Genomic DNA, 26772 nt, shown 5'->3' on the forward strand with positions numbered 1-26772 from the left:
TCGACGAGTACTTTCCGAAAATGTATTCCGACCGACTATATTAGTGCAAAAGGAGGATAAATTGCACCAGATGAAGGGATTCATATAATTTGATCTGACGAAAGCAAAATAACCTTAATCCAGATTTAATAAGCAATGGGCGATACAGTAATGAATGAGTACAGAGAACTGTAGAAAATTTTCCAAACGTTTTGGTGTGGAAATTTCAAGCTATGGTATTAGAAAGCTTATATTATATATACACTATTGTATAAAAAGGGCTTTTGCCAACAATCGAGGCTTTAATTGTCGCCCCTAGGATATGAACACATTTCTCACACTTAATTATTAAGAAAATACAGTTACAACAAATCCAAATGTCCTGATAGAAAGGACTGACACCAAGTATTTATAAATATGGTATTTATATTATGCTTCAACATTACGCAAAGACATGAAGCGACTAAATCCTGGCTTTTCGCGCTTAATTTTTTAGCATCCAACATAATTTTTGACAGGAACAAATTCACATGTAATGGTGACAAACTTTATAGTTGTTTAGGATTGCTTGGAATGTTTGTCATCCGTGCAAAAAATAACTCTGACCCCGCTCCTCAACGGCCGCCTTGACCCGTATTGAAACGTAAGACGTCAAATGTACATAGAATTTTAGTATGATATTAAGGTGAATAATGATAATAATCGGTGGCGCAACAATCCAATTGGATCAGGTGTCTTGACGTGTGTTACAGAACTTCATTCTAGACAGTAACGGTACACTACAGGGTTACAGTAGTAGGAGGCAATGTGGTCAGCATTGCGTTCTCCCAAGATTATTACCCTGATCCAACATCCAGTCACGACAACAAATCCATCTGCCACCAATGAGATTTGAACCGCGACCTTCCGCTTCGACGGTCCAGCCCTCTAACCACTTGAGCCATTTGAGCACTTAAGGTGAATAGTATTACTTAATACATATACGATCTGATTACGACATAGATGGCAATCAGATCTCCCATTATTTCATCATATATTTTACATTTATTCCCTTTCGGTTTCTAAGTCTCTAATGGACCTGAACTATACAGGAATAGAAAGTGAAAGAAAAATTTTTTTTTCTTCATTCACAGGTGGACAACCTATTCTGATGTCACTGATTTCAACCTAAAATAACAACCTTTCTCCAGTTTTAGTACTCCTGAATATAACCCATACTATCGGAACTATTAGCAGAATTAATTCTATCTCTGAACTTTCTTGGAAGTTTTTCTGTATCCAATTTCATAAGACACTCATCGTCTCCACCCCAATCGTTATCCTTACAAAGCTCTTCCTACACAAACTTCTATCTATCATCATATCGTGTCTTGATGTGATAGTCCAGAGGGCATCATCACATCGTCTTGATTAGTAGGCAGCATTCAAATGTTTTCTTAAGCAGCAAAGCAGAGAACAAACCCTTGATTTCATGGGAAGAAACACCTTTTGATTGATTGATTAGATTACGAAATTTAGTTAATCTATTTAAGGCGTTCCCAATCTCCTGAAGTAGAAATATACGTTTTTATTTTATTTGTATATATGTGGCTGTAGAAATTACCAGGCTGGTGAATTGAAGTGTTGATAATTGGAAGCAAAGGACATATGACCGAGAGTGGTGTTGCAAGACTTTAGTGTGCCTTCACATATTACATGTTCCGTAAAGAATGCAATTACAATAGTCTCTGAAACTAAGATATATGTATAGTATTATGCGTAAGGTTACCTTGTCTCATGACAAATTTTAGCACTACACTGGCAGGCATGTTCTCAACGGGTCTAATATGACGGCACAAAGTCACATTAACTAAATATACTTATATAATAGCAGGACTACCAGTCATTCAATATTTTCCGCCGGTGAGCATACCGTAACGAACTGAGGTCAAGTATAAACGAAATAGTTTCCTGTGATGAATGAAATATTGTAAACTCCAGCAGTTCAAACTATCAGTTCTAGCATTGCCCTAAGCAGATCAATTTCTGAAGAGGTACTGGCGATATCATCCATGCCCCGTGAGAAACTGAGTAAGATTATAATTAATCTCACCCTGCCGTCTCTGCGACCTCTCCTTGATGGCAGTCTTGCCATCTGTTTAGAGATCTCTCCTCGTCCTTCGTCTGCGATAAAGGAGAGATAGACTTCGCAATATATATATTCGTCATCTCATCTGCCAAGATGTCAATGGGCATAATTCCAGAGATGACGAATACTGCATCATCTGAGACAGTCCTGAATGCCGAGCACACCCTTAGGGCTGTATTTCTGTAGACTGAACTCAGTTTGTTAGCGTTACATGCAACCTACAATGCCTTTCCCCAAGCTGGAGCTGCATAGAGCAGGATCGAACACACTACCCTAGCTATAAGCAACCTGGAAACATGCCGTGGTCCTCTCACGTTCGGCATCATTCTTGCCCGGGCGACATTTTCAGTGGATGCTTTGTCATAAACATACTACACGTGTTGCTTATAGGTATAGTATTTGATGGTAGGCTTAGAAGTGATGATATGATTCCCAATTTGAATACGGGTAAAATTTCTTTCACGGCGATTGGTGATGAGGACCGCTTCCATTTTTTCAGACCGTTTTGTCAGACTAGAACTCTTTAGCCAACCGTTAACAACACTGATCGCTTCACATGGGGAATAACCCCCGGATAATTTTTAACAAGAGCGAAGCGCACGTGATCTGCGGAGATGATCGGCCCCTGATTCGCCCCATCACGATTCTATAGGCGCTCCCCCACGGGTTTACGTCCGCTCCCGAACAGAGCTCCTTAAAGCTTTCCCTCTTGCTTCGTTTAATGGTGAGCTTGAGGGTTTTGCGGGCTTCCTTATAGGCGCGCTCTTTTTGCCTTTGGTCGATTCTGTCTACTGCTCTCTCAGCCGATATTCGGTGACAGGCTGATCGAAGGCTGGCCAGTTCAGTATTCCACCAGTAGCGTCACATGCTTTGGCGATGCATTGGGTCACATGGGCAGCTCTTTCCGTAGAAGAGCCTGCTTTATTAGGTTGGCCTACCACACCTCTATGAAGGACTGCTCATCCAGAGCTTTAGCGGACTAGCCCGACATCTTTCTCGGTTTCGGACATGATGGTCTTCTGTCCGGTGACTCCATGCATAGCCCAAAGAAGATTGCCTGGTAATTGCTGTAGGTGTAGTCATTGCTGACGCACCAGGACATACCACATGCCTGTGCAGGGCTGACAAAAGTTAGGTCTTCGATTGAGGCAGACCCCCTTTTCTGAAAGGTGTTTACATATCCTTCGTTGGCCAGAATGATCTGCAACTGTGCGAAAGCGTCTAATAGACTGCGGCCCCTTGCATTTGTCTCTCCGCTACCCCACTCACTAGCCTAAGCATTGAAGTCACCAGCAATCACCCTTGGACTACGACCCCTTGCGTCGAAAACAAGACTGTCAAACATTTCCTCGAATTCGGGCAATGTCAGGCTTGGGGGGGGGGGGGGGGGGAGCATAATAGCTGTACATATATACCCCGTTTATTTTCGTCCACACAAAGCTGCTGTATGTCTGACCCCCAGTACATTGTATGCTTGTCGACCACATGCCCACCAGTCGAATCTGTAACCCATACGCCTCCGTGACGGTTTATATAATGCTAATGATGGCAATTTCCACCTCGGATTCGTAGATGGTCTGCTCGAGTAAATCTTGAGCGACCCTACAATGATTGAGGTGTATTTGAATAAACCTCATTTTTTTATTGAAATTCCAGGGATTTACCGGCAATATGCCGGTTATCCCGTCCCTCCTTTCCTTTGCACAAAATGCATTTGGGGTCTCTATCGCTCTCCTTAGCAATATGTCCTTTCTCCCCACACCTTCGACATCGATCGGACCGATCAATGCCGCTTCGCGAAGTGTCCAAACATTATTCATTTGAAGCACCTCTTTAAGGAGATCTGCTCCTTTAGTCGGCAAACAACCCATCCAATTCGAACCTTCCCCACGGCCAACAACTTTTGCGCTGACTCCACTGGCAGTTACATTGTGGCCGTTTGAGTACTACCATAAGCTTTTCTTAGGCTCACGATAGATCCTTCGCTGAGTTCCTCCAACTTGAATTGTTGCTTCACGGCAGTGCAGATCTCTTCTCTGGATGTTACCTCATCGAGATCCTTTTCCGTCTCCTCATTTCCGCCTAGGTCTTTTAAGCTGGGGTCAGATTTCACATTCTTCAGTATCTTCGCATACGTTAGATGTCCTCTGTTGAAGCTTACAATTACCTCCGGGCGAATTCACACCTTCGGTTTCTTGTTTCTCTTCTTGTTCACGACCTTAGTCCAAGTACCGCTCTTATTTTCTTTAGGTTTCGCTTCGCTAGCCGACGTACCAAGTTTGGACACTTTAGGCCCTTCTGAACTTTTAGTTCCGTTTGTTGGGCTGGTCAAGACCTCTTTTTTAAGGTTTTGTGTGAAGAATCGAGACGGTGTTTGTCTGTCCGTCTGTCTGTATGTCTGTCTGTCTGTCTGTCACACCCGATTTATTCGGAAACGGCTAGACCGATTGTCACGAAAATTGGTGAGAGTATGTAACCTGGTGTTCCCTTTACATGCAGTAACTGGCGCCATATTGTGTTAAGTTTAAGGGGGGGCTCCCCATACATGTGAATGGATGGTGCAATTTTTTTTTCACATAATGTAAGGGTATCAAATGAAAGGTCTGAATTAGTATTACTTTTCGAAACTGGTTCAATATTTGATGTCTCGTGAAACATAGGGGAGTGAGGGCTCAGAATCTATCCAACTGAAAAATCTGAAAAAAATCACAATGGTGCATTTCTACGAAATCTAGGCCTCAAAACATATCCGGTTCCGATATCTGCACAAATAAAGTTAATAATAGTATATTTCTACATTTTAGAAATTTACCCCCCTTCTAGAAGTACAAAGTTGGCATGCGTGTAATGAAGAACATAATGCACAGTTCCGTCAAGTTTGAAAGAAATCCAACAATTACTAACAAAGTTATAGGGGGTGAAACTTTACAAGTTTTTGTGAATTTCGTGCACTCTACAACCTGCATGACGTCATCATCACATATCAATTCGTCAATACCACAACGAAATGAGTTCTTATGAATTGGGTCGCAGAGAATTATTTAGTTTTAGTTTTTTAGTTATTTGTCAACCAGACATGTGTGTGTATATAATATATGCGTGCTAATGAACTTTGCGGGTAGTGCCTAATTCAAATAGATATAAGAAGTAAATCGGAAACATGGGTACGATCAATTTATATACGTGCATATATGTGTACAGTATTCGGAAATAGGCAGTTTGTTTGTTTTGGGTGAGCACCCATAGATATTAGGCTCTAATATGTACGTATGTCTCGTAGTTTGGAAAAATATGAAGGATTATGTTGGATTTGTAGCGATATACGGATCGAAAAATGTGCATTGAAATTTCTTACATAAGATGAACACAAAACCTTTATACCTGAAACGCGAGCTTCCGGTATTCCGACTTGTTTCTTTTTGGTGCCTGTTGATTCCCCAAAGCTTCCCCCTCTTTGTCTCGCACTTGCTTACTTGATCGAAGATCGATGACTTTGTGCTTTGATGTCATTTGGGTCGCCTGTGACACTATTGGGCCTGGGATGTCCGGTTTTTCCTTAGGCTTTCTAACTTCTTCCTGGGAAATATTATAAAGCACCCTGATGGTTCTCACCATGTTCTTAATGGCTTGCTGCACTTTGTACTTGTCCTTGATAAATTCGGACACCTCAATTGTTTTAGTCCCAAGCTGCATAAAAGGTAGTTCTTCTGGGTCAGGGCTCATCAAATATACTCACAGAAGCAGCAAAAAAAACCTGAGCGGAAAAACCGAGCTTCCGGTTTCCCGACTTGTTTTATTTTAAAAATTGTTCAATCAGGACAACACAATAGAATAATAGTGCAGCTGCTACGGAAATTTCTTTATTATATACAGGACCATAAAGGTTCAAATCCTACATTATTGCTTCTCTGTTGACAAATGTCATCTGCGAAAGGAATACATCACTGTTTATCAAACTCCACTCTAAATTTTACCACTTTACGTTTGCAACAATCCAGGGAGGCGAAATTCTTGAGGACATGTGCTAATTGAATTGCAAAATACCACGTGCCGTCATAATAACCAAATTCTTACACAGATAGGGTTCAATCTGACACTTAGGTTCAAGACCAAAGATAGTATGACAACTTCTAACGAACAGAAATCTCCTTCTATTTCTATTATCCGGGATAAGAGCCGCATCCTAGTATGTATATTTTACAATTTATAATAATTTCGGAGGATAAAAGTGGTGAAAAAACATTAGCCCATAAGCAACCAGAAATGTATACTCTCTAAACTGGACCCTTAACCCTTTGCCCTCTCGGAACTGTCATAAAATACTAATTTACGGGGAAGGTGTACCTGAACTAGCTCTCTTTCTTTAATCAAAACCTCCTCACCTCAAAGCGCATGATTCTTCTGGTATATACTTCTCACATGTAAACGTTCCAGCTAGTGTCTCTTCTGGATTACTTCTTTCCTCCAGACAGTGAAAAAACCATTTCTCCACCATCACAACGAGGATTTCCCATCGGAGAAGATGTTATATAACTTGCCAGAATATTATTATCATATAATCATTCTATACCATCGAACAGATCATAGAAGCAACTAGGCTGTACAAGGCTGTAGCCAAAGACGGGGGAATATCCTCTGTCTGCTTGAAAAAAGGAAGATGGGACATTCACCAAGAATGAGGAGGACAGGGTACACCTAATGCTCAGAACTCATTTCCCGGGGTCCTACCCCTCGGTGGCAGGCGACAACAATCTGCCTGACACCCCAACAAAGAATAAAAGAGGAAGGAAGGAGAGCTGGAAACTAGCAAAAGAGGTATGCTCAGAAGCTAGGGAGGGGGGGGGGACTTTTAAACCAATGAAATTTCCCGGAGTAGGCGGCATTTTCCCAGCACTTATCCAGAAAGGCCTAGGACTTATCTTAGAGTCTCTTCTGAGGGTGGTAAGGGGGAGAATAGCACTGGATTACATACCAAGGGCATGGAGACGGGCAAAAGGGGTCTTTATTCCGAAAGCGGGTAAAAAGGATCCTTGTCACCCTAAATCTTTCAGACCAATCTGCCTAACATCGTTCGTACTCAAAACGGTGGGGAAGGTCATAGACAACTATATTAGAACTAACGTTCTAAAGCGTAATCCCCTACATCACTGTCAACACGCTTACCGGGCAGGATGGTCAACTGAAACAATAGAAACAAAAGAAATTCCACCGTGCGCGTTTTTGGATATCGAAGGAGCATTCGACAACACATCGCACACAGAGATACAGGATGCCCTGAGCCGCAAAGGAGTGGGAAACACCCTGGCACTCTGGATGGGCAAAATGCTAGAAAGCAGACAAATAGAGGTACAATTTCTATTATCATGAACACCACTCAAGGCTGTCCACAGGGTGGAGTACTATCGCCGCTGATGTGGAGCATGGTAGTGGATGAACTCCTAGACGTGTTAACAAGTACTGGAATACAAGTCCAGGGCTACGCGGACGACGTTGTTTTAATCTGTAGGGGTAAATATGAAGATACCCCATGTGATAGAATCCAAACTGGATTAAGGGTTACTAGTGCCTGGTGCAGGAAGGTGGGACTGAGGATCAACCCAACCTAAACCACCATAGTCCCATTCGCTAGGAGGCGTAAGCTGGATCACCTGAAAGCCATAGCATTACATGATATGGAGGTGAAACGAGAAACAGAGATCAAATATTTGGGAATCACGCTAGACCAAAAATTACTCTGGAAGACACATGTCGGAAACACTTGTCGGAAAGCCGCGACGGCTCTGATGAATTGATTTGATCCATAGCAGGAAAAAAATGTGGGTTGCAGCCCGAAGATACTACTTTGGATATATCCTGCAATAGTAAGGCCAATGATTACCTATGGAGCGGTAATCTGGGCAGAAAGAACCCAACTCAGTACACAAGCCAGGGAATTACATAAGCTCCAAAGGCTGGTTTGCGTGTGTTTCAATGGGGCAATGAGGACATGCCCAACGGCATCCCTAGTACTCTCTCCATCTGCACATACAGATGCAAGCAAGGAGATCAATATTCGGGATGGCCAGTAGTATGAGTGAGGCGGGGAGCTGCCTAAATCGAAGGAAGATTGATATCCTTTCTAGGCGGTATCCCGAATTACTGATACCGAGGGACAATATGACAACGTGGTTTCACTTCGATAAGAAGTTTAAAACACGTTGGAGTAACAAGGCAAACTGGGAGAGCGTGGCTGCGACATACGGCTTAAACCAGCAACTGATTACTTGGTACACTGACGGATCCCTCACAGCAGAGGGAGTGGGTGCCGGTGTCATTGGTCCAAGGAAAATGTACTTTAAGCCAATGGACAGGTACACTAGCATATTCCAGGCGGAAATATCTGTCATAGACAAATGTGCCTCCTTTAATCTACAAAGGAACTATAAGGGGCGGAACATAGCCATTCTCACCAATAGCCAAGCAGCGATCAACGCACTTAGGTCCAACCAGGTGAACTCTAAACTGGTATGGGAATGCCTTGAGAGACTGAATACACCCGGCTCGTCCAACAAGGTCTGGATACTTCGGGTTCTAGGCCATGCTGGGTTGGAAGGCAACGAGGCAGCGGACAAACTAGCTAACAACGGAGCAGGGACGCCTTTACACGGACCAGAACCCTTCTGTGGAATCGAGCAGTCCAGGGTGCTTATTGGGGGATACAAACCCATGCGTACAAAGGATTGCTTAAACCTCACCAAAAGAACCTCCGAATCATAGTGGGAATTCTCACTGGTCATTGTCGGCTGAACTATCACCTAGGGAAGCTAGGGATATTTACGGACACTGCCTGCAGGTTTTGTGAGGAGGAGGACGAAACCTCTATACACGTCCTGGGACAGTGTCCGGCAGTTGTGCAAAGTAAGTCGAGACATCTGGGAGAACACTTAATACCAGATGCAAAAATGAAACATCGGGAAGTGGGGAACATACTATAGTTCCTAACGGTTACAGGCCTGCTTGAGATACTATGATCAATAGGTACACTATAACCAGTAAAAGGGGCACAATAGTTCTTGAAGGACGCGGTGCGACTTTCCCTTAACAGAATAATAATAATACCATCGGACTGCTATGCTAGCAATTTTTGTCTCCAATACAACCTTCCCTCTGTCAATGCTGGCAAACCCAATGACATGCCCGCATACTAGCGAAAAAAAAAATACTCACAGCACTTTGAATTGATTACAGCTTCTCCTCTTTCAGGCAGGGCTCCGTGCTCGTCAGTAGTGGCTTCACACGCTTTTCATGTGAATATTTAAATTTGCCCAAGAAATTTTGTGGCATTATAATTGCTATATCGCGGGGAACAATGCTGTAGGAATACTACATACGAATTTCTGCTTGAAATCTGAGGTCTGAGATGTTGTACTGCAAACTAGTGACGGCAAGATGAACTATAGCAGCATCAAGAACGAAAGAAATGCATCAAATAACACTGGCAAGATGAGAACATTAAAGATACGAGAATGCAATTTTGAAACCATTGATAATTTTTTCTATGTAGGATCAAAAATCCGCCTCACCATAACGTCAAAGCTCTTATTGTACAAGACAATAATCTAGCCAGTCGGATATTCGGGTTTTTAGCAGAAAAAATTGCGAACTCTTAGCCGGGCTTGAGAGAAAAATCTTACAAAGAATTTTTGGTCCCCTACAGGTCCATGGACGATTCCGTAGCCTATTTAACGTCCAAATTTATGACCGATGCCACAACGTCTGCTTGTGGATAAAATCCGGCTCAATTGGTTGCGGAGGGCCGATCACTTAGTCACTATCGATGATCAAGCCCGGAAAGGTGAAGAAAGAAAACGTGCAGACTCAGCCAGAGGTCAAGCGATGGCGTAAACCAGGACGCTAGACAGCTTCTAGGAATATCGAATTGATGGACCTTTGCGTAAAGTGGGGATGTCTTGAGTTCCCAGCTAAAGCCGGCTTAGCTTTCAAATAGTCGAGTTCAATTGGTTTGGGAGGTAAATATATGAGGTGGTAATTTGTTTCTCTGTGCTTTCATCCGACCAATTGCTCGATATTAATTGTCAGCACTTCTTTTCGGGGTTCCCTCATTGTTACACAAACTCATTTTCCCCTGGTTCATTGCGCTGGCCAAAGCTCCTAACCAGATGAGAGCCTCAGGCTACCACTGCATTTCGGTCCAACGATGTTTGGCATCATCCTAACCTAAGATTGGCTGGCCCTTTCCGTAATGCATAGTTTAACAGCTCTCTTACCTCCAAATTCCTAATCACCAATTGCGAAACTACCTCGCAGTCATCCATTTTTATATATAGTATTCTTTTCCTGCTACTGGCAATAACAACAGCTTCCGATCCCGACAAAACGCGAAGTACAGCTACTTGGTTCGACTTCCCTGTTTTCACCAAGCTCCTTATAATAGTTTACGAGTAAGCAGAGCGGTAGTTATCTGGTGAAAAGTTCCGTTGCGGTTCTCCGCTTCGGGCTCCAGTTAACCCGTTGGGGAGTGTGGCCCCACGTACTCGAGGAGAGTGATCAGACCCGAGTCTGCAAGGGACTCATCTGAAGTGGCTCCGCCACGAATCCTCACCGGAGGTTATCTGGTATTATGGGAACTCCTGGAGGATGTGTTCTCGGCCCGGTTATTTGACCCCCTTTTGGGAGTTTCATGGTAGTTGTGGTTATGCGTACATGGCGGGCAGAGCTCCTCGGGGCTCAAGCGTGGAATTGCACTGTACAACTTGGGTACCGTACTCCTTAGTTGCGGCAGAGGTGTTAGATAGGCCTCGCATCCACTGGTATGAATGCTAAGCCTGCACTCAGTGTAAACCAGTACCGCTGTGCCAGTCAGAGCGGCGATCTGATTGTGATCCCAAAATCAATCCGTGTCCGAAGAAGACCGTGAGATTATGCCTACACGGCAGGTACTCATGTTAAACCCCCAGGACTTTCAATAGTTTACGACTCGGTTTTCTACAAGTATCTCCGTGCGTAATATGTTCAAATACAATTGAAAAAAAGATATATCTTCTTTACGGTTGCAAAAATTTAATGTGCATTTTTTACGAGCATCTCAGTTAAGCGGAATTTTTGGTCTCAACTGTTGTATAATCTGCCTGATCTGGATGCAATCTCCAGGGTTTTAAATCCCCATCCCTCGTATCAAGCCACCGCTGTTTCGGCTGGCCTTTTGGTCGCCTACCATCGACTTCAATGTTGAGATCAATCTTGGCAAGTGAATTCTCGTCAGAGCGATTTACGTCACCATATCATCTAAGCAACGCCATATCGCTCGCAGATACCCTCATTTCGGATATGATCAAAACGAGTCACGCCACTAGTCCAACTCAACATCTTCATCTTCATTACCGCAACACACCGTTCATTGTCGTTTGTAATCGCCCAATACTCAAAATTACAGAGAACAATAAACCGGGCGAAATTCCGGTAAATTATAATATTAATTATTAATTCGTCGATTGCAAAGAACACCAGTTGTAGAACGCCACTTCATCCAGGCTGCGTTAATGCGTGAAACTATTTCATAACGCAAGTCTCCATTAGCTGATAGCATTGTTGGGCCAACGTAATAATCGTCCACTTCATTCAAGACCGTAACGGTACACTACAGGATTACAGTACCCTGTAGGAGGCAATGTGGTCAGCATTGCCGTCGCCCGAAATTATTACCCTAATTTGACTCAGGTACTCATTCACAGCTGAGTCGACTGGTGTCCGACGTCAAATCGACCTTCCGTACAATAGCCTTGTGCTCTAACCACTCAGCTATCCGGACACAGCTGATAGTATTGACCCGAGATATTTAAGTCACTCAGTTCTGAGCAGGTCACTGCCGTTGACAGTGGTTGTGTCTTTTTCATGGGGATCAGGCGTCAAAAACTCATTTCTATTCGCTCCAAACTCCTTTCTGGCATGGCACCTGTTACCATCTGCATTTTCACCCACATAGCCATATTTCTCGGTATCAGGTCGACTTGTCCGTGCTGCATACGCAGTAAAAAGTGAATAGTGCGATCAGCTGATATAATGGTGAGCCTCATCAGTCGGTCATCAAATCGTTCGGCCTCTTTAATGACATCATAGAAACCCTCTGAGATGGCAATGCAACACCGTATTGAATGTGTGGGCTAATAAAATAGAGGACTTTATAGCCATTTTTACCACGTTCGCGCTCTATGTCGCAGCTTTTGTACCGAACCATCGGGTTTCTTGCAAAACGCAGACATCAATACACCTTTTGCGAAGGGCCCTTGCGAGTTTCTCGCTCTCTCCAGTTAGGGTGTCAATATTTAGCGCGCAGATAAGTATTTGTTTTATTCAGACTAACTTACTTATATTACGTTCTAATGCCGTCCATGTGTCAGGAACCCTTGCCCATTTCTCGACAGGGCCGGGGCCCGTCCTACTACATCGTGTAAGATGGACGTTCTAGCATTTTTTCGAGGCTTGTTACTAGATCCGATCATGTTGTTTCTAACGAGATTGGATGCCTTTTTTTTTGTCGGCCTGTCGAATAACTTCAACTATACTTTATTTATCTTTTCCCCTTCTCTCAGCATTTTATTTTTGTTTTAGTGAGAATAGTACAAAGTACGTTGCCTCAAACCGTCCTCCTTTACCTGGGCTTGTAACCAGTACGCTATGTTAATAGCATGGCGGAATTTTTCTTATTCTTAATAAATTTCAGTGTGTTAACAATACCGTACAAAAAAAAGTGGACACTCGTTGTAAAAGCCTACCTGAGGTCTTTAATGGCTCCGGTCTCCGCTCGTTTTTTGTGTGGTTGGGCGATTTCGTAGCTCCGGCGAGGGCATAATAAAACTCTTTTCTGTCCGCTCCGGTTGTTTGTTCCGCTCCGGTGTTCGAGATCCGCTTTGCTCACTTCACTTGATGGGTCCCATTTAACATATCGCATGATGAAAAAACGATGGCCTCCTTTTGGTGGCAGCGGTCGTTCGCCGCATCGGCTGCCATGCGATTGTTGCTCATCGGCCTCGACGACGAGATCATCGGGCTGATCGTGGACGTATTGGAAGACTGCTCCTACGTCCGACGTCTGTCAGTAAGTAAGAAAACGAAGCTGAATCACATACTGAACGAACTGATGCTGGACGACCGTATCCCCTGCCAGCTATTTCGAGAAATGAGGCAGCTGGATGAGGATAAGGTCGGCTCAGAACTGTTACAATCTCTGTGGTTTCAGTGACTCACACAGAGCATCAGTGCTATCTTAGCCTGCGCGGACTCGGGCTTGCTGGAGGTGCTGCTGCCAATGCCGGCCGAGAACACGGTGTGCGCATCCCGTGACACACGTTGGGAGGTCGAAAATCTCAAGTCAATAGTGACGCTCAGGATGTGGATTTCGATCGCAGTTACATTCGAGGCCTGCTTACCGAAAAGGACGTTCGGGTAGTCGCACACGACCTCATCGGCTCCGACTAAATTGGCTTTATATGATGATGACGTCATATACCACTTAAAGTGCAATGAATTTACGTGAAATGCAAAGATCTGACTTTCTATAACTTTGTTAATAGTAGTTGGATTTAATTCCCTGAATTATGCCTTATACCATCACTTATGCTGGTGTCATGATGACATGAAGGACTCATCTGCAAAATGTCTAATAACTTCCTCTTTCATCCGCATATATGTGAGTGCCTTCTGAGCTAATGAAGAATAGAAAAGCGTCTGTCCTTCTCGATGGTACACTTTCCAATCCATGTTATGTTCCTGCAGGCATCCCACAAGGTTCCGTCTTATCGGCGTTCTTTTTCTCAATTTTCACCGCTTTCACTTAAAACTATTGACTGGAACAACCACGATTCCAAATAAGCCGTCTACCACAGGCTACTACAGGCGATTTCATACAAATGCATCCAAAATTTAGTGGAGTAAATGATTGTTGTGATTCCGCAAAGGGAAAGGAACACTCATTAGTGATTGATTAAAATAAAGGATTGCTTACAGTTTACTTTTGATTTGCTCTTTGTTTCTTCAAATTCCATTTTAGATATTATTTATGCGGGTAAGATATTATCTCCAATGATCACAGTTTTAAGCCGACTCAAACTCAATGAGCTTTCAATTTAGATGCATGGACACGTAAAATTACAGCATTATAGGTGCACGGAGACAGCTACAACGTTTCTCGTCTTACCATTAACCTGGTATTATAAGATAACAGCAGCTATGTTAGGTCCTAGCCACAGAAGTATGTCAACATGGTTTCTTCCAAGAAATTTAAAATCAGGACACAATGAATAAGTGAATGAATCTTTCATCTTAAAAGATCCTAGCTCCCTAAACTGATCCATCCGTTTTTGGTAAATCGAGCTACTAATGGACTTGTAGCAGAAATATGTAAGGGCAGACCAGACTTGCTGCTCTTTACAGCATAGTCTGGAAAAAACGCATCGAAAGTTTGTAGTGTGTAGCTTCATACATTGCGATCACTTTTCCCTCATTGCACTTAAAGAAGCTATGAAGGTAGAATATTTTTTTTCACAGACATCAAATTTTAAGGATGGAAAAACTGAAATCACGACAAAAAAAACATACATTCCTATTTGCTAATCATTTCCACCAAACAATAAAGTTTTTTTTCTTTCAGAATATTTCCATGTTTCGCGACTTTTTATTAGTTAAATTAATAAATGGCGAGAAAGCTACGTTCCAAACGCCAACATTTTCGAGAAAACGCGAACGAACCTTAGAAATGCTCATTAAGGATCTCTATGAAGAATATGTTCACGACAATAAACTCGTAAGTTTTACTCTACTATTATTATGATGTTGTTTCGTAATATCAAAAAGCCAGAGGAGAGGAGGGAAATTAAAATCAGCGTACGTAACTTTCCTTGAAACAGTATTCACAGAGAAAGGGAAATGCATCGGAGAATCCGAAGCCGCGAACAAATTGTTGTATTACCAAATGCGCTCAGAGACCTGGCATCAGTTGATGGAGGCATGAAGCGCTTGGTCATTCCTCCGAAATACAAATTTGATAATTTTTTTTTAATTCTTTCCTTCCTAACTTCATTTGAGACTGATTATTTTTCCTTTTCTAGAACATGCTCAACAGACGTGCATTCTCGGAAGTTCTCTACGATGCGCCTCGCACGTCGAAACTGAAAGAAGATGCCAGACAAATTGAATTCGTCCGAATCGGTCAAGCATTGAAATTGGAAGCTATTGTGAGAGGAGACGCCCCTACAAGTTTGGCATCGGCAAGTCCTTGTACATTATTTAAGAGGCCGCCGTGGGAACCTCAATGCTTCTACCCAACATTTCAACATAGAGGAACACTTGCTGGAGATTCATTCGGCAATGACAAATTATTCGTAGCCACTGACGATGGGATATTTTTAGTTAGAGGTAAACCCCATTTCCAGGACCTTTATCAAATGTTGTATTAACTCTGCGTAATCGCCTTACAGAAGATCAATCACATCAACTAGTTTTCGACAAAACTTTTTACGTGAAACAATTATCTGTGATTGAAGACCATGGGCTGCTGCTGATACGAGGAGGATCAATGACAAATCGAGATGGTCACCGACTCCACGTTTTCCGTCTGAGAGAATTTACTGAAGATTCCATCCGAGTTCGCAGTCGCGTGGAGGTAAAGGAGCGACGAATTGATCGAACAAGGAGTTGTCACTTGTTTTCCACTTCAAATGTTAGTGGTGGTCATCTGCGAATAGCAGTTGCAGTAGGAAAAAAGATTTTGCTCTTTCAATGGAAACATACGGCAGCTTGGGCATCTTGGTGTCCCGAAAACGACACAGAGACTGTTGACGGTTTCATTTTTCTCAAAGAGGTTTCATTACACGATGTTCCCACCATTGTAACGTTGCTTGAAGGCCCAACAAATACAAATACCGGAGGACTAATGTGCGTTGGTTTCAAGTAAGTATAAGACTAACAGATTGTAGATTAACGGATAGATAGTACCCATCATACATATTTGTAAAACCATTTGTGCGACAGCAACATAAGACACGAAATTGTGAACTGTCGTAAGCTCTGACATATGTGATATTCGCGAGGAACCTTCCTCACCTTTTCACACTATTCTATTGCATAAACTACTGTCTCTCCCGGGAAGAGTGGCTGACTACACCAATATTGCAAACCAAATATACCAATACCAATGATGTTAATCAAAATTTGTATGGAGATGCAGTGAGAACGCCTACATTGAGAAATTAATCATTAATAATTTTGTTTAGTAATACATTTTTCAACCAGAATAAAAAGGCAAAAGGAAGATAGCGCAACCATATTAACTAAAAAGAGATGTACTCATGTTATTGGATAGTCATATTTCAACTATTGAAAACTTTTACTTGCCTGAAATGAGTTGATAATAGTAAAGTAAATGCCAATGTACCCCTCGCAACTTTCCGAGAGGCTTACACTTTTCTTCCACTGTTCTGCACTAAGCACATCAAAAGCGGCGCACACATCGGCCATCCTGCGTAGAAGATTAACCTGGGGGATACAGAATGATCTAGGGCGGAAACCAACCTCTCTCTCGATCAAGCTTTCGAAATTTTCCTTTATGTGCTCCACGATGATTTTAGCAAACACCTTCCCCACAACAGGAAATATGCAAGGATCACTTCAGTTTTCACGATCAAGACGGGCGTCCTCCATACAAAACGATTAATCCAAAACGAAATATCAGTTTAGAAGTGCATGTTCTACCGAGTGACTTGTTCAGTTGGCAAGCTGGAAATCAGGGATAGAATTATCCCTATTACGGTGCTATCGATGATTGATTTGGTGATCTACTCGAAAATTTTGAGAGAGGCTAAGAGAATGGAGATAGATATGTAGCTATCACGAAGCAAAGCATATTCTTTTTGAGGGCAGAAGTTATTTGAGCCCACATTCCACTCGCAAGTGGGTGTTTAGCAAACAATAATTAATCATAGACGACAGAAAAATAATAACAATAGTATTTTTTTTTAGAATAATGGTTGATTTTTTGTGTTTACTATGCTTAACGGACTTTGTGACGGTTTTGGATTCAAGCCTTTAAGGCTGCTTGGGAAAAGTTGTTTGTTTTTTCGATCATTGCAGAAGTAGGAATGTATTCGGCTTCAGATTTTATTGATGTTGCTGCTAATCAAGAAGTAATCAAGGTAAAGGTAGTAACTCCTTACACTGTAGGTAGAAAGCGGTGAGCTAAAATGAGCGATGTTGCAGGCAGCGAAACTCCGCATGTAACTGATGATTATTGTTGTTGGTATTGTAGTCCAACAGGAGGTGTTTGTGCCGTTAAAATGGCCTGAGAGATTAGGAACCAGAAAGCTCCAATGTCTGAAAGGTCATTTAGGAAAATTAGATGTTGATTTGGACAGTAAAGGGTAACCATATTTGGGAAGGCAGACATGAATTCGATCGTGACGATTGTCACCTTGATATATATAAGAGCATCAACATTATTATTTCCGAGTTATCACAATCTCGGCAGATGCCGGATTTTACCTAATACTAGCACTAAGTGCCAAGCATTTAGGCTCGGACGATCCTTCCTACTTAAAAACTAAAGGGGCGCTGGTGGTGGTGACCGGTGGTAGGTCAGTAGGAGAATCCGTGCACATATGCAGAATGGTGTACTTCTGCATGGTTCGAACCAGACTGTGCGAAAGTCCCAGGACATCAAGGGAAGCCGTGAGGGATTTAGGTACAATACCTGTAGCTGACAATATTATGGGAACTACAACCATCCGCTCGAGACGCCAAATTTCTTTGATTTCTCGAGCCAATGACTCATAGTTCACTTTCTTCTCCACGTATTTTCGTTCAATGTTGCTTTTATGGGGGATAGCAACATCAATAATATACGCGGAGTGACCCGTCTCCTCAACTAACAGTACGTCAGGCTTGTTGTGTAGAGTGTGGCGATCAGTCAGAACTCGCCGGTCCCAATACATGCTGTAAGCAGAACTATCAAGTACTGCTTCCGGCTCATATCGGTAAACCAGACATGCTCCCGTGATCAGCCAATGCTTGTATGCAAGGTTTTGATGGATAACCTTACATACAGTATTATGTCTGGTGATGTATTGCACCGGTGCCATAACAGTACAGCCAGAAATGAGATGGTCCAACGTCTCTAACGCCGAACCACACATTCACTGGTCGTTCTCCACCCGTTCTTTCATGATGAGTTTTTTATAAGCTCGGGTGGCGACCACGCCGTCCTGAATGGCACACATGAACCCTTCCGTCTCAGCAAAGAGCTTCCCAGCACACAGCCATCTGTTCGACAAATAGCTGCCAAAGACAATTCACGTGTTTACCGTGCATTGCCTTCGACTTCCATTTATTGATCCGCTCTTGGTCCGACTTCACCCCACTCAGAGGATTGAAAGATCGATCATCATCATCATCAACGGCGCAACAACCGGTATCCGGTCTAGGCCTGCCTTAATAAGGAACTCCAGACATCCCGGTTTTGCGCCGAGGTCCACCAATTCGATATCCCTAAAAGCTGTCTGGCGTCCTGGTCCACGCCATCGCTCCATCTTAGGCAGGGTCTGCCTCGTCTTCCTTTCCTACCATAGATATTGCCCTTATAGACTTTCCGGGTGGGATCGTCTTCATCCATACGGATTAAGTGACCCGCCCACCGTAACCTATTGAGCCGGATTTTATCCACAACCGGACGGTCATGGTATCGCTCATAGATTTCGTCATTGTGGAGGCTACGGAATCGTCCATCCTCATGTAGGGGGCCAAACATTCTTCGGAGGATTCTTCTCTCGAACGCGGCCAAGAGTTCGCAATTTTTCTTGCTAAGAACCCAAGTTTCCGAGGAATACATGAGGACTGGCAAGATCATAGTCTTGTACAGTAAGAGCTTTGACCCTATGGTGAGACGTTTCGAGCGGAACAGTCTTTGTAAGCTGAAGTAGGCTCTGTTGGCTGACAACAACCGTGCGCGGATTTCATCATCGTAGTTGTTATCGGTTGTGATTTTCGACCCTAGATAGGAGAAATTGTCAACGGTCTCAAAGTTGTATTCCCCTATCCTTATTCTTGTTCGTGCTTGTGTTTGACCAGTGCGGTTTGATGTTGTTGGTTGATTCGTCTTCGGTGCTGACGTTGCCACCATGTATTTTGTCTTGCCTTCATTGATGTGCAGCCCAAGATCTCGCGCCGCCTGCTCGATCTGGATGAATTCAGTTTGAACGTCTCGGGTGGTTCTTCCCATGATGTCGATATCGTCAGCATAGGCCAGTAGTTGGGTGGACTTGAAGAGGATCGTACCTCTTGCATTCACCTCAGCATCACGGATCACTTTCTGGAGGGCCAGGTTAAAGAGGACGCATGATAGCGCATCCCCTTGTCGTAGACCGTTGTTGATGTCGAATGGTCTTGAGAGTGATCCTGCTGCTTTTATCTGGCCTCGCACATTGGTCAGGGTCAGCCTAGTCAGTCTTATTAATTTCGTCGGGATACCGAATTCTCTCATGGCCGTGTACAGTTCTACCCTGGCCATGCTATCATAGGCGGCTTTAAAGTCGATGAACAGATGGTGCAACTGTTGTCCATATTCCAACAGTTTTTCCATCGCCTGCCGCAGAGAGAAAATCTGATCTGTTGCTGATTTGCCTGGAGTGAAGCCTCTTTGGTATGGGCCAATGATGTTCTGGGCGTATGGGACTATCCGGCCTAGCAAGATAGTGGAGAATATCTTATAGATGGTACTCAGCAACGTGATACCTCTATAATTGCTGCACTGTGTGATATCTCCCTTTTTATGTATGAGACAGATTATGCCTCGCTGCCAATCGTCAGGCATTGATTCGCTGTCCCATACCTTGAGCACAAGTTGATGAACCACTTGGTGTAACTGGTCGCCTCCATATTTAACCAATTCGGCTGTAATTCCATCGGCTCTTGGCGACTTATGATTTTTTAGCCGATGAATTGCACGGACTGTTTCTCCTAAACTTGGTGGTGGCAGTATTTGTCCGTCGTCTTCAGTTGGCGGGACCTCCAACTCGCCGATATTTTGGTTGTTGAGCAGTTTATTAAAATACTCAACCCATCGCTCCAATATGCCCATTCTGTCGGAAATCAGATTTCCCTCTTTGTCCCGGCAGGATGAGCATCGAGGTGTATAAGGCTTCATCCTGCTGACTTGTTGGTAAAACTTCCGCGCCTGGTGCGGTTGCTCCCTGTACTTTTCTAGTTCACAGACTTGTTGGTTCTCCCAGGCTTCCTTTTTCCGTCTGTGAAGTCGCTTCTCCGCTCGACGGAGTTCGTGATAAGTCTCTGCGCGTGCCCGCGTTCTTTGAGAATGCAACATTACTCGGTATGCGGCATTCTTCCGTTCCGTGGCTAGCTTACATTCATCGTCAAACCAGCCGTTCCGACTCCTTTTGCGGCTGGGGCCAAGTATATTTGTGGCCGTATCCATGATAACGTTCTTCAGGTGGTTGTGAAGATCATTAGTTGATGCTTCATCTCCAGGTCCTCTATTGACTGCGGTTATTGCGGCATCCATTTCCCTCTTATAGGTGTCGCGGAGGGTTGTGTTGTGGATGGCTTCAGTGTTCACTCTCACCTGATTGTCAGAGGGGATTCTAGGTGGTATTGTTATTCGAGCTCGGAGTACCATGCCAACGAGATAGTGATCCGAGTCTATATTGGCCCCCCTATATGTTCTGACATTCATCAAGGCTGAGAGGTGGCGGCGTTCGATCAACACGTGGTCAATTTGGTTGAAAGTGGTCCCGTCTTGAGAGGCCCACGTATGTTTGTGGACCGCTTTCCGCGCAAACCAGATACTTCCAACAACCATTTCGTGTGACCCTGCTAATTGAATAGCCCGCAGTCCGTTATCATTTGTTTTTTCGTGTAAGCTATGGGAGCCAACGTATCGCCTGAATACGGGCTCCTTCCCTACTTGTCTGTTAAAATCCCCAAGTATGATTTTGATATCATATCTGGGACAGGCTTCGAGGGTTCTTTCTACTGCCTCGTAGAAGGTATCCTTCTCCGACTCTGCAGTCTCCTCTGTAGGGGCGTGAACGTTTATGAGGCTTATATTTCTAAACTTGCCTCGCAAGCGCAGAGTGCATAGCCGTTCGCTTATACTTTCAAAGCCGATAACAGCAGGTTTCATTTTTTGGCTGACTAAGAAACCTACTCCGAGCACATGGTTTACTGGATGGCCGCTATAATATATGGTGTAGTGGCTCTTCTCCAGGAAACCGGTCCCTGTCCATCGCATCTCTTGCAACGCTGTTACATCAGCCCTAGAAAGATCGATCCTTCAAGTTAAGTGGAGTCAGTCCACAGTCTGCCTTACAGACAGCCGCATGCAAGGGACTCACCTCCTATTTGCTGTAAAAATAAGCGCGCAGCGAGTCGACTTGGCGATGAAATTGTGCCGCCACGTCAACCACGCCCCTACCTCCGATGTCACGAGGCAAGATCATCCGCTCCACGGCAGACTATGGATGATGCATTCGGAATTTGGACATAGTTGCCCGTATCCGCGGCTGGACTTTTTCCAGATCGGTCTTCGTCCACGGCAATATTCCAAATGCATAAGCCAGTGAAGGCATAGCGAATGCATTCAACGCGCTTATTTTATTCTTCCCCGAGAGATGCTATTTCAGCACCACCTTTACACGTCGCGGGAATTCGGACAGCAGAGCTTCTTTCAGATCACCAACTCGAGCATGGGTTCCTTGCAGAATTCCTAGGTATTTGTAGAAGTCTGTCTCGGTCATAGCTTCGATGTGGAGGTCACCAATGCTATGTCCGGCATGTGGCTCGTGATGACCTTTGCGAATGGCTTGGATTCGACATTTGTCTAATCCAAACTCCATCCGAATATCACGGCTGAACATGTCTATTATTCGCAACAGACTTCTAAGATGGTTGTCAGTACCAGCATACAGCTTGATGTCATCTAAGTACATCAAGTGTCTCAGTTCGCACTTAGCACGTAGGCCATACTTTATTGCAAAACCATGCCCTCTAGCATCATTCAGTAGCCATGAAAGGGGTTTCAGTGCCTTACAAAACCAAAGGGGACTCAATAAATCCCCCTGGAAGATGCCCCGCGGTATACGGATGGGCTCTGAGGTATTAGCACCCTCAGATGTACGGACTGATAAGGTGGTATGCCACCCTTCCATGACTGTCGCCAAAAACTTTATTAGTTTCGGATCAATGAGATACAGATGTAGGATGTCGATTAGCCAGGTGTGCGGAACGCTATCAAAAGCCTTGGCATAATCGATATTGCAACTGAAGAGGTTTCTTTGGCCTCTAGTTGCTTGTCCTACAGCTACCGAGTCGATAATGAGTTGCTCTTTGCAACCCCTTGACCCAACTCGGCAGCCCTTCTGCTCCTCGGACAGAATGTTGTTGGTCTCGAGGTGCGCATTGATCCTTCCACTAATAATGGACGTGATGAATTTGTAGAGGGTTGGTAAGCAAGTGATCGGTCTTGTGTCTGCGGGGTCCTGCACCGTGTCCTTCTTAGGGATAAGGTAGGTAATCCCCGCAGTGAGGAAAGGTGGAAATTCCTCCGGCCGACTCATGACCTCATTTATACTGCGTGCCAACCGACTGTGTACGCTGGTAAATTTCTTATACCAGAAATTCTGCACCCGATCCAGACCTGGGCCCCTCCAGTTCTTCGAGATGTTTATGGCTCGTCGAACTTCCTCTTCGGTAACATCCGCGAAACTCATGCCAGGTGTATTGGCATGGCGGGTGCCTTCGGCGGTGATCCACTCAGCATGCTGGGCAGGTAACCCCCAAAGTCCACCCCAATACTCTTTCGCTTCCATCACCGAGAACTGTATTGTCTGGGCGCTCTGTTGGGATTCGGTGAGAGATCTGACAAAGCTCCGCTGGTTCCTCGCGTATGTTGCATTCTGGACACGTCTGAAATAACTTTCGCCATACCGTCGTAACCGACTGCATATGACAGAAAGTTTCTGTTTTAGTGTGTCCAGAATTTCAACTACGGGTGTCTCACAGGGGATGGCATAGTTCCGGTAAACCCTCTGCACTTTATTTCTCACCCGTCGGCTGGCACTGCCAGTGCTGTTCTGAATCAGTCTAGCAATGTCCTGCCTTAGTGAGTCCCGCCGACGTTCCAGACGAATTTTCCATGGTGGATCTCTTTTGTCACTCAAACCAATAACGCGAAAGCGAATCTTCTGACCATGCAATCTAATAGCCGCAACTGCACCACAATACACAAGTGATTGTAGTTGCAGCAGCGACATATCAGCACACAGTCGAGATGCAATCTCATCATTGATTTGAGATAGAATTCCCGGAGTTGCTGGAGATGCATAGAGCCTCGGAATACCTGGTCTATGCAAAGGATCCATATCCGAGAATTCTATACACGCTCTTTGGAATTCGTCCCGAACCTCAGCGGAAACCTCAGCTGGACGGTGGAGAAGAGTGCTTCGGCGAGTACTGAACCTGTTGCCTGCAGTGCGGCGTGGTGTTGTTGATGCCGCCGCCTCTGCCCCCATCGACTCTCGGTCACCAGTTTCCCCGATGACTTCAAGTCGAACACGCTCCCTGATGGTGGCTGGGATTGTGTCGCTGCGAATAATAAGGCAGTACTGGTCTGCGACTCGCTGCACAGTCACGTGCGCGAATTGCGGGAAACGCTCGACGAATCTCTGGTGCAACAAGGGGCGGTAAGATGTTGTACCCGCCCCCGCCGTTATTGCGTAGTAGGAGCGGATGATGAAGAGGTTCATTTCTTCAGTCCATTTCATCCGCTTCCTACGCGAACCTGCTGAAGTGGTCGCCACAGATTGTGGCGAAACAGCTGCAGCAGGCGGAGCTGTGCTCCTGGTCGTCGTGGCGCCTAGACGTCGAACCGCCCCACGACTAGCGGTTTCGACGCCGTGCTGTCCATTACGAGAGTCCGACCCAGTCACCAAGTCAGACGACTCCCGCCGGTTATCCGTACCGGACCTTAAATTTCTCCTTCTTCTCATTTTTGGTGGTGCATTTTATCCCTAGCTGCCAGGTGTGTAGATAGCTTCCTTAGTGAGTAATCTGCAAGACTGCAACGTTCCTGCACTTTCCTCACCTACCCCCTGAGACGCTGCGGTGGCTTACAGCCATTCAGACTGAAGCTATCTATCCCTCCTCCTTTCACAACCGGGCTTGGGACCGGCTTCGGCGGAGTTTATTATTATTATTATTATCCACGAGTTTGAAGCGTTGTTTGATGAGTATTCCGATTAGGTTGAAATTGGAAAATGATGGTAATCCAACATGGTTTCACAGAAATGCACTGTTTGTGGATCCTGTTCACCGAGGAACAATTTGTACTCGTGACGACGAGCCTGACCTACTAAAGGGTTGATGCTCAACTCAATGATCATCCACAATTTCCTTGAACATCACCATAAATTATCTAGATTACTCAAAAAAGCGAGTTGGCTTGGTTAGACAGTGGTTCGGTGACCAGTTCACTTGGATATCAGCGAAGTATGTATGCAAATGGTCGAGTCAAAGGGACCGTTAAAATCACGCGGCTTATTCAACTGTTCTGTTACATTGTGATCAAGAATTTCACGGAAAACGTGCTGGAAACGCTTTGTGACTTCAGATCAGCCAGATTGTAGCGGTGTGGTGGTTGCGTCTGCCGTAGTTCTATTATTGGCCAGTTGTTCCTCCGTTTTGTATTCAATTCGCCGAAGGTAGTTTCAATGATAATCTCTAGCCCTGCAATCCTTCAATGAAATCCCCGGACTAGTTTTTCCGGGGATTTTCTTGTAAAGTCTCTCCTAATATGCAGAAGAGTGTTTGGTATTTCAGAACTGAGTTTAATACGCCATCCAATCGCAAGATATTATTGCGACTGATAATTTTAACAAGCTGCGACCTTATTTCGCAGATTTTTCAACATGCGCTTGACTTGACTGTGGAACAAAGACAACACAGGTTGGGGAATCTTTCATAGTTTGAAGGGGCTAGTTCATACGTCTAGTTGTTCAGAAAGGAAAATTGCGGAGAGTATCTATTTCTGAATAGCCATAGGGTCTGTTTCTAGGAAATGTCCTAGATCATATCCAAAGGAGGCTAGGTCGCGGTGATTGAGGGTATATATCACCGGAAATTCACCACATTTTCCCCGAATTGCGACTTAAAGAACTGTGCTATCCATGGTATCATTCGATAGACAACGGTTTGGAGCACTTCGAGGAGGATTTTCAAGAGTCTAGATGTAAAGAATTAATCAATGAGGCGCCAGACTACATTCGAGGTCGCCAATGGCTGAAATAAATTCCAGGAGTGGGAGCGTGTTCGAGTTCGGATTTTCGTTAGTGTTACTGCTAATCTAAAAGTGGTCAAGATAAGAGCGGCAATTTCTTACATCGAAGACTAAGGTTGGAGATGTTTCGTGCGGCAGGATTTATCTGCCGCCAGCGATGCAGCTGACAGTCGTTATTATTAGCACAGCAGTGAAAACAGAAGGTGTGTCAGGCATTCAAAATAACTAATCATGGAGACGTCCTTTGGAGTAAATAATTGCTTGAGAAAATGGGCCAAAATGATAGAAGCGATGCAGACGTAATTTTGATTAAAACTATTGTAAACTCGATGGATTTGAGCGAATTTGAAGGTAGGAAGAGCTGTGTTGCGTAGAGCTTTTTAGAGGCTGGCATTGCGGTTCCTTCAGCAAGAGATTTAGGCATTTGATTTGAATAGTATCTGTCGGAAGAGGATGAAGTTGAAAGATGAGTTCCTAAGATGGTGTGGAACTTTATTTCACATTTGAGCACTATTCGCGGGCTGTGTGTGCCCAGGAACAACTCGAACTCGTACCTATGAGCCTAACCAACTAAAGAGTTGATATTCAATTTGAGGATCATATAACTGGATGCTTGGTTGGCTTGGTCTGTTTTTCTTGGAGCAGTTTTCGGAATTCAAATTTCCACCTCACTTGCTCCTTATAGGCTTTTCTGACACCCGTGAACAGGGAGTGTGATAACTATTCCACGCAAGAACGCCATTCCAAAGAAACTAGTAAGTACTGTAAAATCGGTGTGTGGTATGCAACATGTCGGGTGATGCATCAAGATTAAACTTCTGAAGAATTGTAAATAGTAAGAGGGTTCAATGGACAGGACATAACATCTTTTCACTAAATCCTAAAGGCTTTAAAAAACGTTTACTCTCCCACCGAGTCGTGGATCTTGGCCAAATAGGTCTAGATTTGGAAAAGAACAGAAGCACAATACGACTGAATGTAATCACCAGCAAAACAATGCTTCTCAGTCTAACTGGTCATTGTACTCTTCCTATCTGCACTAAGAGCATCGAGGGCGCCAATCGATTTGAATATTTTGGTCGGATTATTATCTCCAACGGTAGTGTCGAGCTTGATGCCACCCAACGCACCAACAACACTAAATTCGACCTAGTATTCGGAATTTCGGCCCTAGTATTCTCTTTGGGCTGTTATGTGGAAGCAGCAGTCTCTAGCCTTAAAGCCTTCATTATAATCTGCCTTCAGCATCCCATTCGCATACCCTTGTTCCAGAAAATCTCCAACAAAAAGCTGAATCGTATAGGCCAAGGACATGTAGATGTGTTAATTAGTA

At 44.2% G+C, this 26772-nt stretch overlaps 1 protein-coding gene across 1 annotated transcript in view; it reads left to right on the forward strand.

Annotated features, from left to right (window-relative positions):
• LOC119655566 (GTPase-activating Rap/Ran-GAP domain-like protein 3) overlaps positions 1-26772 on the forward strand; it is a 278003-nt gene that overhangs the window by 246444 nt on the left and 4787 nt on the right. Inside the window, exons 11-13 of the mRNA XM_038061498.1 lie at positions 14754-14906; positions 15211-15517; positions 15580-16051. Coding sequence (XP_037917426.1) covers positions 14754-14906; positions 15211-15517; positions 15580-16051 — 932 coding nt within the window. The remainder of the gene's footprint in view (positions 1-14753; positions 14907-15210; positions 15518-15579; positions 16052-26772) is intronic.

This window comes from Hermetia illucens, chromosome 4, assembly GCF_905115235.1.
Source record: "Hermetia illucens chromosome 4, iHerIll2.2.curated.20191125, whole genome shotgun sequence".
Lineage (NCBI taxonomy): Eukaryota > Metazoa > Arthropoda > Insecta > Diptera > Stratiomyidae > Hermetia > Hermetia illucens.